Source organism: Poecilia latipinna, unplaced genomic scaffold (genome assembly GCF_001443285.1).
Source record: "Poecilia latipinna isolate Pla-1442-1.1 unplaced genomic scaffold, P_latipinna-1.0 Scaffold131, whole genome shotgun sequence".
NCBI classification, from domain to species: domain Eukaryota; kingdom Metazoa; phylum Chordata; class Actinopteri; order Cyprinodontiformes; family Poeciliidae; genus Poecilia; species Poecilia latipinna.
Window position 1 is genome coordinate 31,586 of NW_015112747.1, and position 13,398 is coordinate 44,983.

The 13,398-nt window shown below is 39.1% G+C and overlaps 2 protein-coding genes across 2 annotated transcripts; both read right to left on the minus strand.

Moving 5' to 3' along the window:
• Window positions 1-246: 246 nt before the first annotated feature.
• On the minus strand, window positions 247-1,371 carry sst6.1 (somatostatin family member 6.1). Its single transcript, XM_015028616.1, has 2 exons — window positions 1,028-1,371; window positions 247-762 (listed from the first exon to the last, which is right to left on the minus strand). The coding sequence occupies exons 1-2, from the start codon at window positions 1,130-1,132 to the stop codon at window positions 535-537; spliced, it is 333 nt and encodes a 110-aa protein (XP_014884102.1). The 5' UTR covers window positions 1,133-1,371; the 3' UTR covers window positions 247-534.
• Window positions 1,372-6,499: 5,128 nt separating this feature from the next.
• Window positions 6,500-12,486, minus strand: srm (spermidine synthase). Its single transcript, XM_015028615.1, has 8 exons — window positions 12,228-12,486; window positions 11,849-11,969; window positions 11,665-11,757; window positions 9,850-10,003; window positions 9,673-9,756; window positions 8,977-9,122; window positions 8,741-8,863; window positions 6,500-7,470 (listed from the first exon to the last, which is right to left on the minus strand). Exons 1-8 carry the CDS (start codon window positions 12,356-12,358, stop codon window positions 7,453-7,455), a joined length of 870 nt encoding a protein of 289 aa, XP_014884101.1. The 5' UTR covers window positions 12,359-12,486; the 3' UTR covers window positions 6,500-7,452.
• Window positions 12,487-13,398: the final 912 nt, after the last annotated feature.

Consider the following 13,398-nt stretch of genomic DNA (forward strand, 5'->3'; position numbering starts at 1 on the left):
GTGACATTTATCACCACAAAGGCAGTGTTTTGTAGATAGAAAATTATATTTGCACAAATATTACCACAATCTTAGTCACTTTCCAAAGCAAGAAATAATAATAATAATAATAATAATAATAATAATAATAATAATAAAGAAATAAATTAAATAAAAAATAAGCATCAGCCATTGTTTTTGCATTTGATCTGACTTTGTATTTGAACTCTAGAAGCAGGTGAAAAATATGACCTCCTGTTATATTTTTTTTATTTTTCTTGCAGAATGAACTGCCGCTATCGTGTCCAACATTGTCCATGCTTTTTATTAAGCCTGAAATAAACCGGTACAGTACGATACATAAATACATACATACATTGTGTACATAAGTAGTCAGTATTCAGACATACACACTGTCTCAGTGAAGTCCATCAATGCTGCACAGGTGTAGATGATATGTACAGCTGAGATCTACTGCAGTTCATGTTGAGCGGAGGAGGGGAAAAACAAAACAAAAACGGAGGGACAGAGCCGGGCGGTGTTTTTTGGGCTCTGTTAACACGAGGTGAACGTTTTCCAGAAGAAGTTTTTACAGGGCGCTTTGCGGTCACGCTGAGGCAGTGATAGCCTGTTGTAGACGGCCCTCTCCTCCAGGCGGGACTCCAGCGGCTCCTCAAGGTCCACAGGAGCTGCTTCGCCCGGCAGCATGTTGGTGTCCAGAGCTCCATCTAACAAGCCGGACACCAGCTTCAGGATCAGCTCTTTACGCTCTTTACTCAGCTCCTGAAAAGGCAAAAAAAAAGAGAGAAAAAAGGCAACACAGAAATTATTAGACAAATGAACATTTTCACTGTTAGTATTTTTTTTGTGTTTATCTATTAAGTTGCAATGAGACTGACAATTTTAATCTATAAATAAGTAGCTTATTTACCTACTTTTTAAAATTATCCAGCAATTTTCTTTTTTTTCGGTAATGAAATTAAAACATTTATCACAAATAACAATTACCATCAGAATTAAACGTCATCCGTGTGTTAAATATCCTCACCCTGTTTGCATGGATGGGGCTCCTGTCCTCCAGAGGAAGCACGGCAGCTGCTCTTACGCTGAACAGAACCCCCATGAGAGCTGCTAACACCACCAGGAGCTGCATGTTGTGGCAGGAGTGCAGTACGAGCGCAACAGGAGCAGGAGACAAGAGTGTATTGCAGTGTGTGTGCGTGCGTGCGTGCGTGCGTGCGTGCGTGTGTGTGTGTGTAAGAGATAGTCTGAGCAGCTCAGGCCGATTGAAGGTCCAGGTGGAGAGCGGCGGTGGTGGTGAAGAAAGAGTGCTGCAGTTGGTGGCAGCTGCTCATCAGATCTGGGGAAACTCAGATGTTTCTTCTGCTCTACCTCCAAAGTCCCCCACTCTTTTATACGTCTCCCCCCCACCCTTCCACCCCCGTCTGCAACTGACGTAGAGGCTGGTGGGTGTGTGACGGACGGTGTGCATGTGTGTGTGTGTGTATGCTGTTGGGGGTATCAGTACGTGAGCATGAAAAAGAGAAGGGGAGATGAAGAGGTCAGGATACAACAAATGGAAACGTTTGGATGTTCACCCTTTGACAAATTGTTGCTGTAATGTGAACATCTGCAGAGAGAAAACAACGTCACTACCGTAGGTCATAGATACTGATAAAAATGGTTAAAAAAAAGGGTACCGTGTTATGAAAAATGCTTTTTTCATTTTTTAAAAAAAATCTAACTTAAATGTTTTATATCAAGAGCTAATATCACACAAAGGCAACCAAAGTAAATGGCACTTGGAGAAGTAGATTATCCAACCCAACCTGTCCTTAGCAGGTACAACAAGCTGTCCGGATCATGAAGCATCAAAGCTACGATCTTCTTTAGAAGAATGTGAGATGGGTCTTTGTCTTCCCTTACAGCTGAGGTTTTCACCTCATTGGATCCCAATTTTGGGAATCTCCGTCTTACTACTGAAAGGGCTAATTTGATTTTTTTTTTTTTAAAGCAAGCTTTTGTAAACGGTATGACTATAGTTCCCTAAAAAGATGCCACATCAGCTTCAGCTTGTTTGAAATGTAAACACACTTTCATCAGAGTGGTAGCTTGTGACATATTCTTTACATTTTATTTGCTGGTTTTAGTCATTTAAAACAGCTCAAACTCAAAGTGTTCAGAGAGATGCAGCGTTATGATGGCTGACATTAACAAGTCACAATGTCTCAACAGACCACTGTTACATTGTTGTCTGCTGAAGGGGGTGACGATGCGCTAATGTTGGTTTTGAATGTTTTTCTGAGTCATATTCTTTTTTTTTTAGTTGCTCGATATTTTCAATAACACGGTTTTCCAGCAGGAGCTATCGATTATTTTAAAGAAATGACCATGACCTGATTTACTCTTCCCTGATGATTGACATTTAACTTCAGGCAACGTCTGATTCCTGTCAGCCTCTCTCCATGTCTATTTGACACCTTTATATTACAATTGAACTGTCTGAGAACTCATGATGACTCGAAAGCAGCACAGCTCTAATAGAGCAACACTTTAAAACAACCACTTCTTTATCAGTTTTACTCCCCCCCCCCACACACACACACACACACACACCGCTAATGATTAAAACAGTCCTTCATTAATCTCCAGCTATTTTTAAGGAGGTTTGACCACTGCTAATGACATTGGCCTTACATGCATTTTATGATATTTTATGTTGTGGTGTTTTTCCACAGTGGCAGAGGAAAAGACCTCCAGAAGTGCTGGGATCTAACTGAATCCTTTTCCTGCATTAACTAATGAAAGCTTTACCAAATCAGTTTTTTATTACACTCATATTTTTCAGGTTATAGCTTAAAAGCGGAGGAGACTCAGCAAAGTCTTTTTATTAAACCCTGGGGAAATTCTTGGGGAAAAAAAGAGAGAGAGAAAAAGCAGGCTTACTGTTTTTAGTTCTTTATTATGTAAGGATTTTACAGGCTGAATAATAATAATAATAATAATAATAATAATAATAATAATAATAATAATAATAATAATAATAATAATAATAAAAATCTTGACAATAAATTAGCTCTGACTGCTAAGTAGCTATTTGTTGAACCCCATGACTGGATGCTGGACTGTTGGGGCTTGATTTCTGGGACGCTGCCAGGTGAGTTAATTAGCAAATGAGAGACAGCTGTGGAGACCAGGGAGATAAGACACTATGCAGCAACTGCTGTGATTCATACAGAAAAAAACAGAGAGAACTGAACTAGATAAAAATGGATATATAAACCAAAAGGAAACATAGGGAGTTAAAGCCAAAATGCACGGACTACTAAAACACAAACTTAAGTAAGAAACTCAACACAAAGAAATCAACATATATGGCAAGACCCAAATGATAATAATAAACAACAGCAGAATAAATTGGATATGTAAAGCAAGGAATAATAAATCTCAATATAAAGAAATACGCTAAGTCAGAGTCTACAGCATGTACAAGGAGGATGTTATAGCACTAAAAGTAAAGGCCAAACACTTTCCTCTAAAGCCCAGGCTCTGTATGGTACAAGAATGTCTGGTTGTACTTGGTTACTTTTGGTGGTTCTCCCAGTTGGTGGTGCCTGATTATGATTATCAATGTTTATATGAAGAAAACTGAGCTGTAGAGTTCATAAGCCCCTCCAATTACCTGCCCAAGCTGAAACTGAAGTAAAAGACAGTGAACTGAGAACAGATTGTTGTGATTACTTTCAGCTTTCTGTTTCCTCCCCGTAAGTCAGAACTTGTACTGAGATATGGATGGGATCGCTACTGGTTGCAGTCTCATCTTAATATATTCCTGCTTTGAACTGCCTACAATTGCTTGTTTTCTGGGAAAGGAGATGTTGCCCCACATCATTACACTTCCTCTGCGTAAAGCTGTTAGACAACGGAAGAGAGGATGTGGCAAATGAATTTTCATGACAAATGTGTAAGCGTTTCAGTGGCAGTAAACAGGCTTTCCGACGATTCTTTGAGATTTACTGCCGAGACGCGTCGCCACCGAACACATTTCGATCTGGAGAGCACAAGGCTTATCTCTGTGTTTTGTGCTAACTTTAATAGCAATAGAAGCTAATATAGATGCATGTGTCTCATTAAAAAACATTCAGATGTTAATGGGACAATATTCAGAAACACTGCAAAGTAGTTCATATCCCTAGACCTTTTCACAATGGAGTAGTCACAGTATCGAATATTATGTCTACATAGACTTATTTGACAGCTTTTCTGGCCAAAATGTGACTGCTGAGGAAAGCTAGCAAAATAATCTGTTAGCTAGCAGGAACAAGACCAATGTTATTTTACCGGAGCAAATTTGTGCTCTAATCATTAAAGTCATAAACACAACCCACTGATGTTGAAGTTATAAAACAGCACCCTGTTAGAGCTTCCCATTTCTTATTTCGCCCTGAGGAAGACAAAGACAGTGAAGTCTGATCTGTTGTATATTTAAAAATAGTGGGGGGTTTTTGAAGATAGATGAAGCTCATTTTCTTCTTCAACTTAACAAACTGGGTTACAAACTTGCTTGAACTAACCATTTCCTGTAAAACCAGGAAAAATCTAGCTTTTAGGTTAAATAAATAAAAGTTTAAAACAGAGCTGATTTAGAGGCTGTGGTCTTTCCCTCTCAGAAATCTGAGCTCAGGATGCCTTTTTTCTTTTGATTTATTTTTTGACATAAATATTTGTAATTAAACAAAGAAGAAAGATCCATCTTTTTTTTCCGTGGCAAATCATGAACAGAAACAGTGGGACTTTTTTTGGTCCAATTTTAAAATGTATTAACAAAGTGGCATTTGTTCATATTAAGTGTTTAGTGAGGTGGGTTAGTGAGAAGCATTAACCCACCTCACTAAAGTCTTCAAAACTTGTTTTTTTCCCCACAGTAAATTTACTTAATACCTTGACCTGAACTTTAACATATAATAATGCCATTATTGTCCTATTAATACATTAATATGTTTAGTTATATACTGTGATGTAGTAAACTAACAAGAACTGCTTGTGTAGAGCAGATTAAGCCAACACGCTACGTAATCTTGAAGCGGGTATCTGAGAGACTTATTAAAAAAAAAAATAAATAAATAAAATAATTAAGTTTGAGGATTTGCAGGACTGCCCCTGGCAGGGAACATGGACTCCCTGTTTGAAATGTTGAGATGGGTCGGTCATGCTTTCATAACAGTTTTTAGGGGGTATTTTCCTCTGATCTGAACCCAGCCCAGAGCACTTGACCGAAGATTAGCTGACTTATTGAAACGGTTACAGTATTGACAATTCAGTGTGTTTGAAGAAGCCACAACGGCTCACTGCCTTTAGGAAATGTCGGGTTAAGCTCAGAAGAGTCTTCAAACAGTGAGAAGCCAGTAAGATGATGGATACAGGTATTCCCAGACAGCATAAGTGGGATTGATACCTCTTATTTTTTGCAACATGACCAGATCTACTCAACACCCGTCAACTGAGCTCGTCCTTGTTTTCTAATCCAGGTGAATCCACAAGCTTCCATCAAGATGCACTGGGAATAGTTACATAAAACAAATGGTGGAGTGATCCAACTTTTTCTTTTCAACATATTTAAGAAACAAACATCAAATAAAGAACTAGTTCAGAAGTCATGTTGGGAGAGAGCTGTGTGGAAAACCACCACACAAGCAACCACATCTGAGAAGCGCGCTTGTAAGCGACCACAGAAATAATTTATTGTTTCAGCTTGGTCACATTTTAATAGAAAAACTAATGAAGGCTGGCGTCTTACGCGGCAGTCACTGAGGTTGATGTAACTGAGCAGCAATTGTGTTATATTCACACCTGACACCACAAAAACAAAGAAAGAGCAATTTAATGTTGCCCAGGGCCTTTTCAAACAAAATCAAATCACATCAGGACGGGAACCTAAAGGTACTGTATATAAAATTTTATAATTTTTTTTTTCTTTCCCTCAGTCCTCCCCCCCCCAACAACCACAACAGGAGCTGCAGCAGATTTATCCAGAACAGATTCAAGAACGCCACCTTCTGGCAGCTGAATATTCAGTGCATGTTTAGGTGCAAGAACCAATGTAGAGTAACACATCTGCATCTTGATAAAGGAGAATATTATTTTCAGGTTAAGGTTTTGGACTAATTTCCAAAAGAGAAACTTGTGTAATATGTGGAAGTCTTGCACACAATACAATAAAAAAAATAATTAATAATGGCAAAATGAAATTGTGATGAAAAGGAAAGGATCACCAGATAGTCAGGAGAGTTTGTGGGACTCTGAAAGCAGAGTTTAAAACCAATTTGGTGCTTCTGACATAATTTATGATTCGAGAAATCAAAGAATTGGACAGCTTTCTTCCGCTAATATACTAACACACAGCAACTCTGTCATGAATTTAAGTTTCACTTTATGAACTGACTTCTCAGTTATATCACTGTTTGAGATACACCTGCAAGTAGGCGGGAAGTCCTTAGGAAACAAAGCCTTCAAACTTCAGTTTGTGTCACCAATTTATTCATAACTCTTATAAAAACAAATTCATTACTCATGTACAACTCCACGGCTCAACAAAGACCGTGTTGACTCAACAGCTAAAAGATTTCCACATGGAGAGAGGTCATCAGCGTCTTGCAGTAAGAACAGATTCACTACAAAAGCAGCCATCCTATCAGAAGGTAAATCCCTAATTCTGCAAGCCAAATTTGAATAATGAATTTAATCTTAAAAGGTGTCCACTTTTTGCATTTCGAACCTCCGTTAGATTCTTGGTTTGCTTTTTCCTGACATTCTAATTTCATAATAGAAAGCTTTATTTATACCTGATGTTCAAAGCTGCGCATCAGTTGATCGTAATTTTTCTCAAGTTGGTGATACTCTACAATTCGTCAAACACTGGCCCGACAGCTTAAGCGTAGGACTCTACAGAATGTTTTTTATTTTTTTCCATAGCACAGTGCTAATATCAGGCACTATAGGTCTGTTGTGTTACTGAATGATGAGAGGCCTGAATGCCCAGTCGTGATATATGGATGCTGCATATTATTCAATGAACAAACATTAAAAAAATAAAACAACTGATGTGCATCTGACGTACTCAGATTACATATCTACATGGTCTGTAACATCCAGAGTATGACAGTACATGGTTGGAGAATGAGGTCAGGATTATATCACAATGGTCTTCCAGTCAGTCCAGTCCATTAAACAGCTCTAAAAAAAAAAGTTGGACATTAACTGGAGTTTAAAAAGAAAGAAATGATAAAAGATTCGTAAGACTGAAGGAGAAGAACACTGATGGGGTAGTGATCCAGTGGGTTCCCACCAAGTGATTTTTCTCTTGGGTGACAGGGACCTATGATGAAGAGGTGGGAAAATCATGGAATGAGGGGATTTTTTCCCCCCACGTGTTCTGAGGGTCAGGCAGAGGAGAAGCACGTCTTCTGTTGCAGGTTATGCTTCACCGAGTACCTGACAATGATGGAAAAAAAAAAAAAAAAACTCAGTTAAAACTAACAACATGACAAAACTCACGAGTCACGCATTGGTAAATACACTACCTTACAAAATTATCTATACACATTGAATTTTTTTCTTGTATTGTATTTTAGGTAACTTTGTTAGACCAGTTTTAAGTAGTAAATAACTGTAAAGTGAAATCAAATGTTGATTTTGGAAGTTATCCAACTAATAAACAGAGTTCTGTCACATTTTCTTGTAAATGTCTGATATTATATCAGCAAACATTTGAGGAAAAAAAATTCTAACTTTACAATGTCAATGTCTGAGATTTTATATATTTTTTTTATTTTAATCATGGGAAGTTTTATATTTTTTTCTCACAAATGTACAACTTTGACACAATATTCAAGTCTTTTCTGTAAATTTGCTCGTCAGCAGCCATTTTCCCCCCCATACACAATTACCCCAATAATTCATCATACACTATTCAATCCATAAAAGATGGAAAGGCGGCTGGACGACTGCAAACCTGCCAAGACATGTTGGTTTATATAAACTTAAGGAGGAGGCCATTAGTTAAAGAAGCAGCAAAGAGGCCCACTGTGACTCTAAAGGAGCTGCAGAGATTCACAGCTCAGGTGGAATTACTGACAAGTGAATTTTTACGTCACGCTCTGCACAAATCTGGTCAGATCTGCCAAAGAAAGTCCTGGATTCGGTCTGGCACAAGCCAAGGCACAGCCAACAAGCTGAAAAAATGCGCTCTGGTCACACAAGTTCTATATTGAACATTTTGGCCAATGTGTAAAATACTAAAGCTAGTCAACTGGAACGCACAGAACTCCCACGGTGGTGTGAAACCGGGCCAGAGGTAGAGCTTTGATATTAAACACACAGCCCAGATTCTAATGGAGTGGATCAGACCACAACACATTGAGGCTGGTTCCACAGGTTCAGTGAAAGCTCATGTTCAAACAACTCCCTTTGCATTTCTAAGTGAGTTGGAGCTATTTTGAAAGAAAAGAAGAACGCCTGTGTCTAGATGTGAAAAAGACAATGACATTTTTATTAAAGGGTGTTTCTTCAAGGTGACAAAACAAAAAAAAAAAAAAACACATGTCAAATTATTCAGATTTTCACTTTTAAACCCTTTTTGATAATTATTCATCATCCTCCTACTTTCTGTTGAGTTGTTGTAGAAATCGCAAGAAAACATGGAAGCTGGCGATGGTTTCTGCAAGGCACCGCACTTCTCGCCCAAGACATTATTGCAACTTACCTTTCTGGCAAACTCGGGGAGGATGAAGGATGCTTTGTGAATATCCGGGTTGTAATATTTAAGGTTCATACTTTCCATTTCTTCTTTAGTGAGAGCTTTCACTGGTTCCCGGAAGTTTGTCTCCTGAAAGTCAGGTCGAAACGTGTTGAGAAATAATTTAACAAGTCATATACAAAAAAAAAAAAAAAAAAAGAAACAGGAAGTCGGGACAAACAGGAATAGAGAGGCCTGCTTACAGGATTTTTACTGCAGAGCATAAATCCAATTTGTCCGCTTGGATAAGTTGGGATTGTGCTGTAGGCGTAGTCCACCACAGGGAAAAGCGTCTTGCAGAAGGTTTGCATCTCCTTTATCAGCTGCAAATGGAGCCATTGACACTCTCCTGTAAATATCAAAGGGAATTTGATCAGCTAATAAGCTTCCTTCATAACAACTTGCTCTCTGCCATCGTCTGACTGAAGACCAAGTAGAAATCAGAAATAAGTAAACCTATAAAAAAAAGAAACAGAGGCAGCTCCATGAAAAAGTACTCGTACTCCAGTTTTTATTTTTTTTTAATTCCCCGATGTGCTTCAGGGTATTTTATTAAGACTGCATGTTACAGACTAGCAAAAAGCAGCTTCTAACTGAGAAGTGAATGGAAAACAATACATTGTTTTGAAATCATTTTATAAATCTCTAAATAATTTGAGTAAGTCTTCAGTAGTCAGTATAGAGAAAAAAACAAAACAAAATTGATAAAAAACTATTTTCTAACTCCTGACTCAACCCAACCTTCCAATACCAATTATGTGCTAGTTTATCTGGTTTATTATACATTTCCTGACAATGCCTTGAATTTTTCAAAAATACTGAAAATTTCAAGGTGTATGAAAATTTCTGAAAGTGTCAGGCGTTATAAAAATTTGCTTCAGTCCTTATTTTAAACTTACCCTGGGAGCAAAGGATGCCGCCGCTTCTCAAAGCTGCTTTCATTAGCTGAAAGTAGGCCTCCTTGAACAGACTCTCTGCAGGTCCTGACACAAAAACGGCAAACTTGAAATTAGACTAGAACCTAAAAAGTAGAAGAAGAAAAAAAAATGAAGAAAAGAAGGAAAATCAGCACTCACCAACAGGATCTGAGGAGTCGGTTATAATGATGTCAAAGGCATCCTGGTTTTTCTTCATGAATTCAAAGCCATCGCCAATATGGAGGGTGATCTTGGGACTGAAAAACCCTTTAGCCATTCCTGGGAGGTACTTTTTCGATACCTCTATGACATCCTACACAGGGGAGAAGGTCAGCTTTCATGAGAGGATTTCTCAGAGTTTATTTACTCTTGGATGATTGTAACTTTTTCTTCTTCTTCTTTTGTTCCCGTCAACTTTTCCCTTTAGGGGTCGCCATGGCGAGGCATCCGTCTCCATCTAAGCCCTATCTTAAGCAGCTTTTTCTCTCACACCAACTGCCTTCATGTCCTCCATTCATAAATCACCTTTGCATGACTGTAATAGAAATATTTCTTAATAATAAAGGACTTTCTTTTTGCCAAATGTTTTGTTGACATACATTTCCACCTGAACAGTAGATCTTTGCAGGCCATCTTGGCAACTTGCTTGACTAATAATTCATGTTCTCCATCAAATCTCGTACTTTCACATAGTTGCTGACATAATGGACCTTACCAAGCTCCGCCCAGAAACGCCCCTCGACAGTCCCACGTGGCTGCATGTCTCACAAACAGCCTGGCAGGGCTTAGTTTCTATGTGTAAACATGGCGTCTTTCGTTTCAACTCACTCTCTACAAAGTATTTCTGAGTCGATTAGTGTAGCATTAATGCCGGATTTTCCAAAAATATCAGCCACGACAATGGACAGGGGAACCAATAAGTTCATATCACCTTTTTTGGACGACATCAAGATGTTTGAGCCACTGGATGCCTCCAACATTGTGCGCATCACAGCTAAATGCTATCGCTCGATGAGGAAGACAGCAGATCCTCACACCCTCGGCATAAATATAGCTGTGGACAAAATCACTGATGCCTGTTGTTCTTGCAAGGCTGGGTAAGTCGGCATTCATGGTTTTGACGGTTACTTTTGGAATCAGTGATTTCTGTTGTTGGCAAATGTTTGAGTGTGCCTAGGCCTGATACTCGGTGCTAGCGTGGCTAACTCGATTACAGTTTCGTAAAAAGCCTTTTCAGGTAAAATAAAATCTTTAATGCATGTCAGATACGGTACACATTGCATATTGATCTGTTCAGCTAATGTAAGACTGTGTAACAGACAGGCTTCAGGGTGTGGAAGTTGTATCGGTACTGCCATTATGCTGTACTTAGCTAAAAGGTTTTCATAATGGATGTATTAATTATTTACTTTTTTTCATTCACTAAACACAAAGAAAGCAAAGCAATAATACTTACACCAGCACACACTCCTTTGTTTTTATTGATCCTACGACGGTTGAGCTGCAAATGCGGTCGTGCACAAGCTTTGATCCAAGCTAGGCATTCCGTATCAGATTTGGGAAATCTGTGAATTTTATTTCCTCAAATACGATCAGGATACCTAACATCGCCTGTACAGATTCCCCACTGACAGTGGAGAACCATTCTTATTTGAGTTCTGTCGTAAAAACTTTGATTGAGTAGATTGTGGTCTGCTAGTCCACAATCTACATTAGCATGTGTATACTACTTTAGCTTTTGCTTGTGAGACGGTCAAGCACGTGCAAATGAGCATTAGCCAATGAAACGCGGACCCTGTGGTAAGGTCCATTACACATTTGTCCACTCTCTTAACTAGTTATATCCCCTCCCCCCCTTCATTTTACCGTTATGATCTACTTAAATGTTGGTGCTTTGCAGTTTGTGATAAGAACGTGACAAAAACGTGAAAAGGTTCAGTCGAGCTCGTTTAAGTCAGTGCTGATGGTCCCCACCTCATCTATCTCGCAGAGAACTGCGGACTCCACCAGCGGGTGCTTCACCACTTCCCTCAACACTCCACCGTCTCCACCGCCGATGATCAGCACCTACAGAAGCAGGAGGAAACTGCTGGAAAATCCTGTACGAATGCTGAGTTCATGTTCCCTCGATTGCACAACAGCAGCTAATAGGAGGTACCTTTTTGGGGCCCGGGTGGCTGCACAGGGGAAGGTTGGCAATCATTTCTTGATAGGCGAACTCATCCCTCTCCGTGCACTGGATCACCCCGTCCAGAACCAACACATTTCCATAGGTTTTACTGGAAAAAGGGAAGAACAGCAATAAGGCAAGGGGGCTTTTTTTTTTTTTACCTGTAACCTACAACCAAGTAAAGTCCCATTTGAAAGCTGACTGCCTAATAGTAGACTGCATGTTTAATCATTCATATGCATACATTTGTGGGCAAACTCAAACATATATTGGCGGCTAAGTGGATCGAGCTATGGTTTTCTCAATCAGTGCTGGTTGACTGGAGCTAACAGCTATTAGCCACATATGTATGAGCTAAAGCACTCACCTCTTGAAAACCATAACATCTTGAAATTTGGACTCTTTGTGGTAGAGAACCTCCTCCACCTCCAGGCTCATCGCCTGCCCGGGCCACATCGCGCAGGACTCTGTGAACCACCCATCCTTAATGCGGTCCATTGCAGCTGTCCACAGCCACAGGTAGGAACACTAATGCGAGTAGAAGAGCAGCAACGTGAGCAATTTACGACTACAAAGCCGTTTCCCGACACCTAAACATGCTGCTTTGCATTTCGACCAATGGCATAGCATTGACGTAACACATGGAATTGTGAGAACCAATAGTGAAAGCCGGGTAGTGTGTAGTTTGTTTGACGTGGCACCGTGGTCGCCGCCCTATCTGCTATAAGGAGCCCCACGTGACGGGACTTCCGACCGTATTCTGTGATCCGATGAATTTGGCTCGGCTCAGCAAGGACAGCCAGTTCTTTTATATTGAATATATATATAAACAGATGACATTCAGTTAGTATGCGTCCATAGACAATTTAAAAAACTTCTAATGTAAAAATAAAGAGATATACCAAACACTGTGTTTAATGTGCGCTGTAATTTACTGTTAATACAAAATTATGTTGTGTTCCACTGCTGAAATGTCCATTTCAGTCATTGGTTAATTTTTGTAAGGGCATTGTAACATTTATAGCCAATATATGATGTCTGTCTTTAATTGGACATATACAAGAATAAATAATGTAACACAAGGTTTAAAATCCAAATACAAAACAGAATAAAAATAATTCATACCATACAATCCATTAAAAAACTAATTCTCAGACATATCAGAGGAACGGCTTTATCCAATAATTATTTTTATTCAATAATTATTTTTTTTCCCCTATAACCCAAATTTGTTTAGGGTAACGGAGGTTCAGAGGTTACTGGAATCGACCCTCGTCAGAATCCCTGTCTAACACGTCATTTTAAAAATCCCTATTTGAATTGCTTTTTGAGTCAGCCGTTTCAGATTTCCCAGATATGATCCATTTGTGAAGCGAATGATATGGTTTATCTTATTGTGTCCCACCTCTCTTCTGTGGACATGGCTATCAAGATAAATAAATAAGATTCTCAATGTGCTCAGTCACAGTCCACATCTCACACAGAAATTTGAGCTTAGATAAGCTAAGAGAAAAAACCCCACATACAGTGCTGCTTGA

What these genes read in the sequence shown, in the direction of transcription:
- srm (XM_015028615.1), bottom strand. Translation starts at nt 12,358, where the DNA reads ATGGACCGCATTAAGGATGGGTGGTTCACAGAGTCCTGCGCGATGTGG. An exon ending in TTCTCTGCGAGATAGATGAG is followed by an intron (nt 10,004 to 11,664) that starts GTGGGGACCATC and finishes TCCCCTGTGTAG; the next exon opens with GATGTCATAGAGGTATCGAA. An exon ending in CGACTCCTCAGATCCTGTTG is followed by an intron (nt 9,757 to 9,849) that starts GTGAGTGCTGAT and finishes TTTTTGTGTCAG; the next exon opens with GACCTGCAGAGAGTCTGTTC.
- sst6.1 (XM_015028616.1), bottom strand. Translation starts at nt 1,132, where the DNA reads ATGCAGCTCCTGGTGGTGTTAGCAGCTCTCATGGGGGTTCTGTTCAGC. An exon ending in GCCCCATCCATGCAAACAGG is followed by an intron (nt 763 to 1,027) that starts GTGAGGATATTT and finishes TTGCCTTTTCAG; the next exon opens with GAGCTGAGTAAAGAGCGTAA.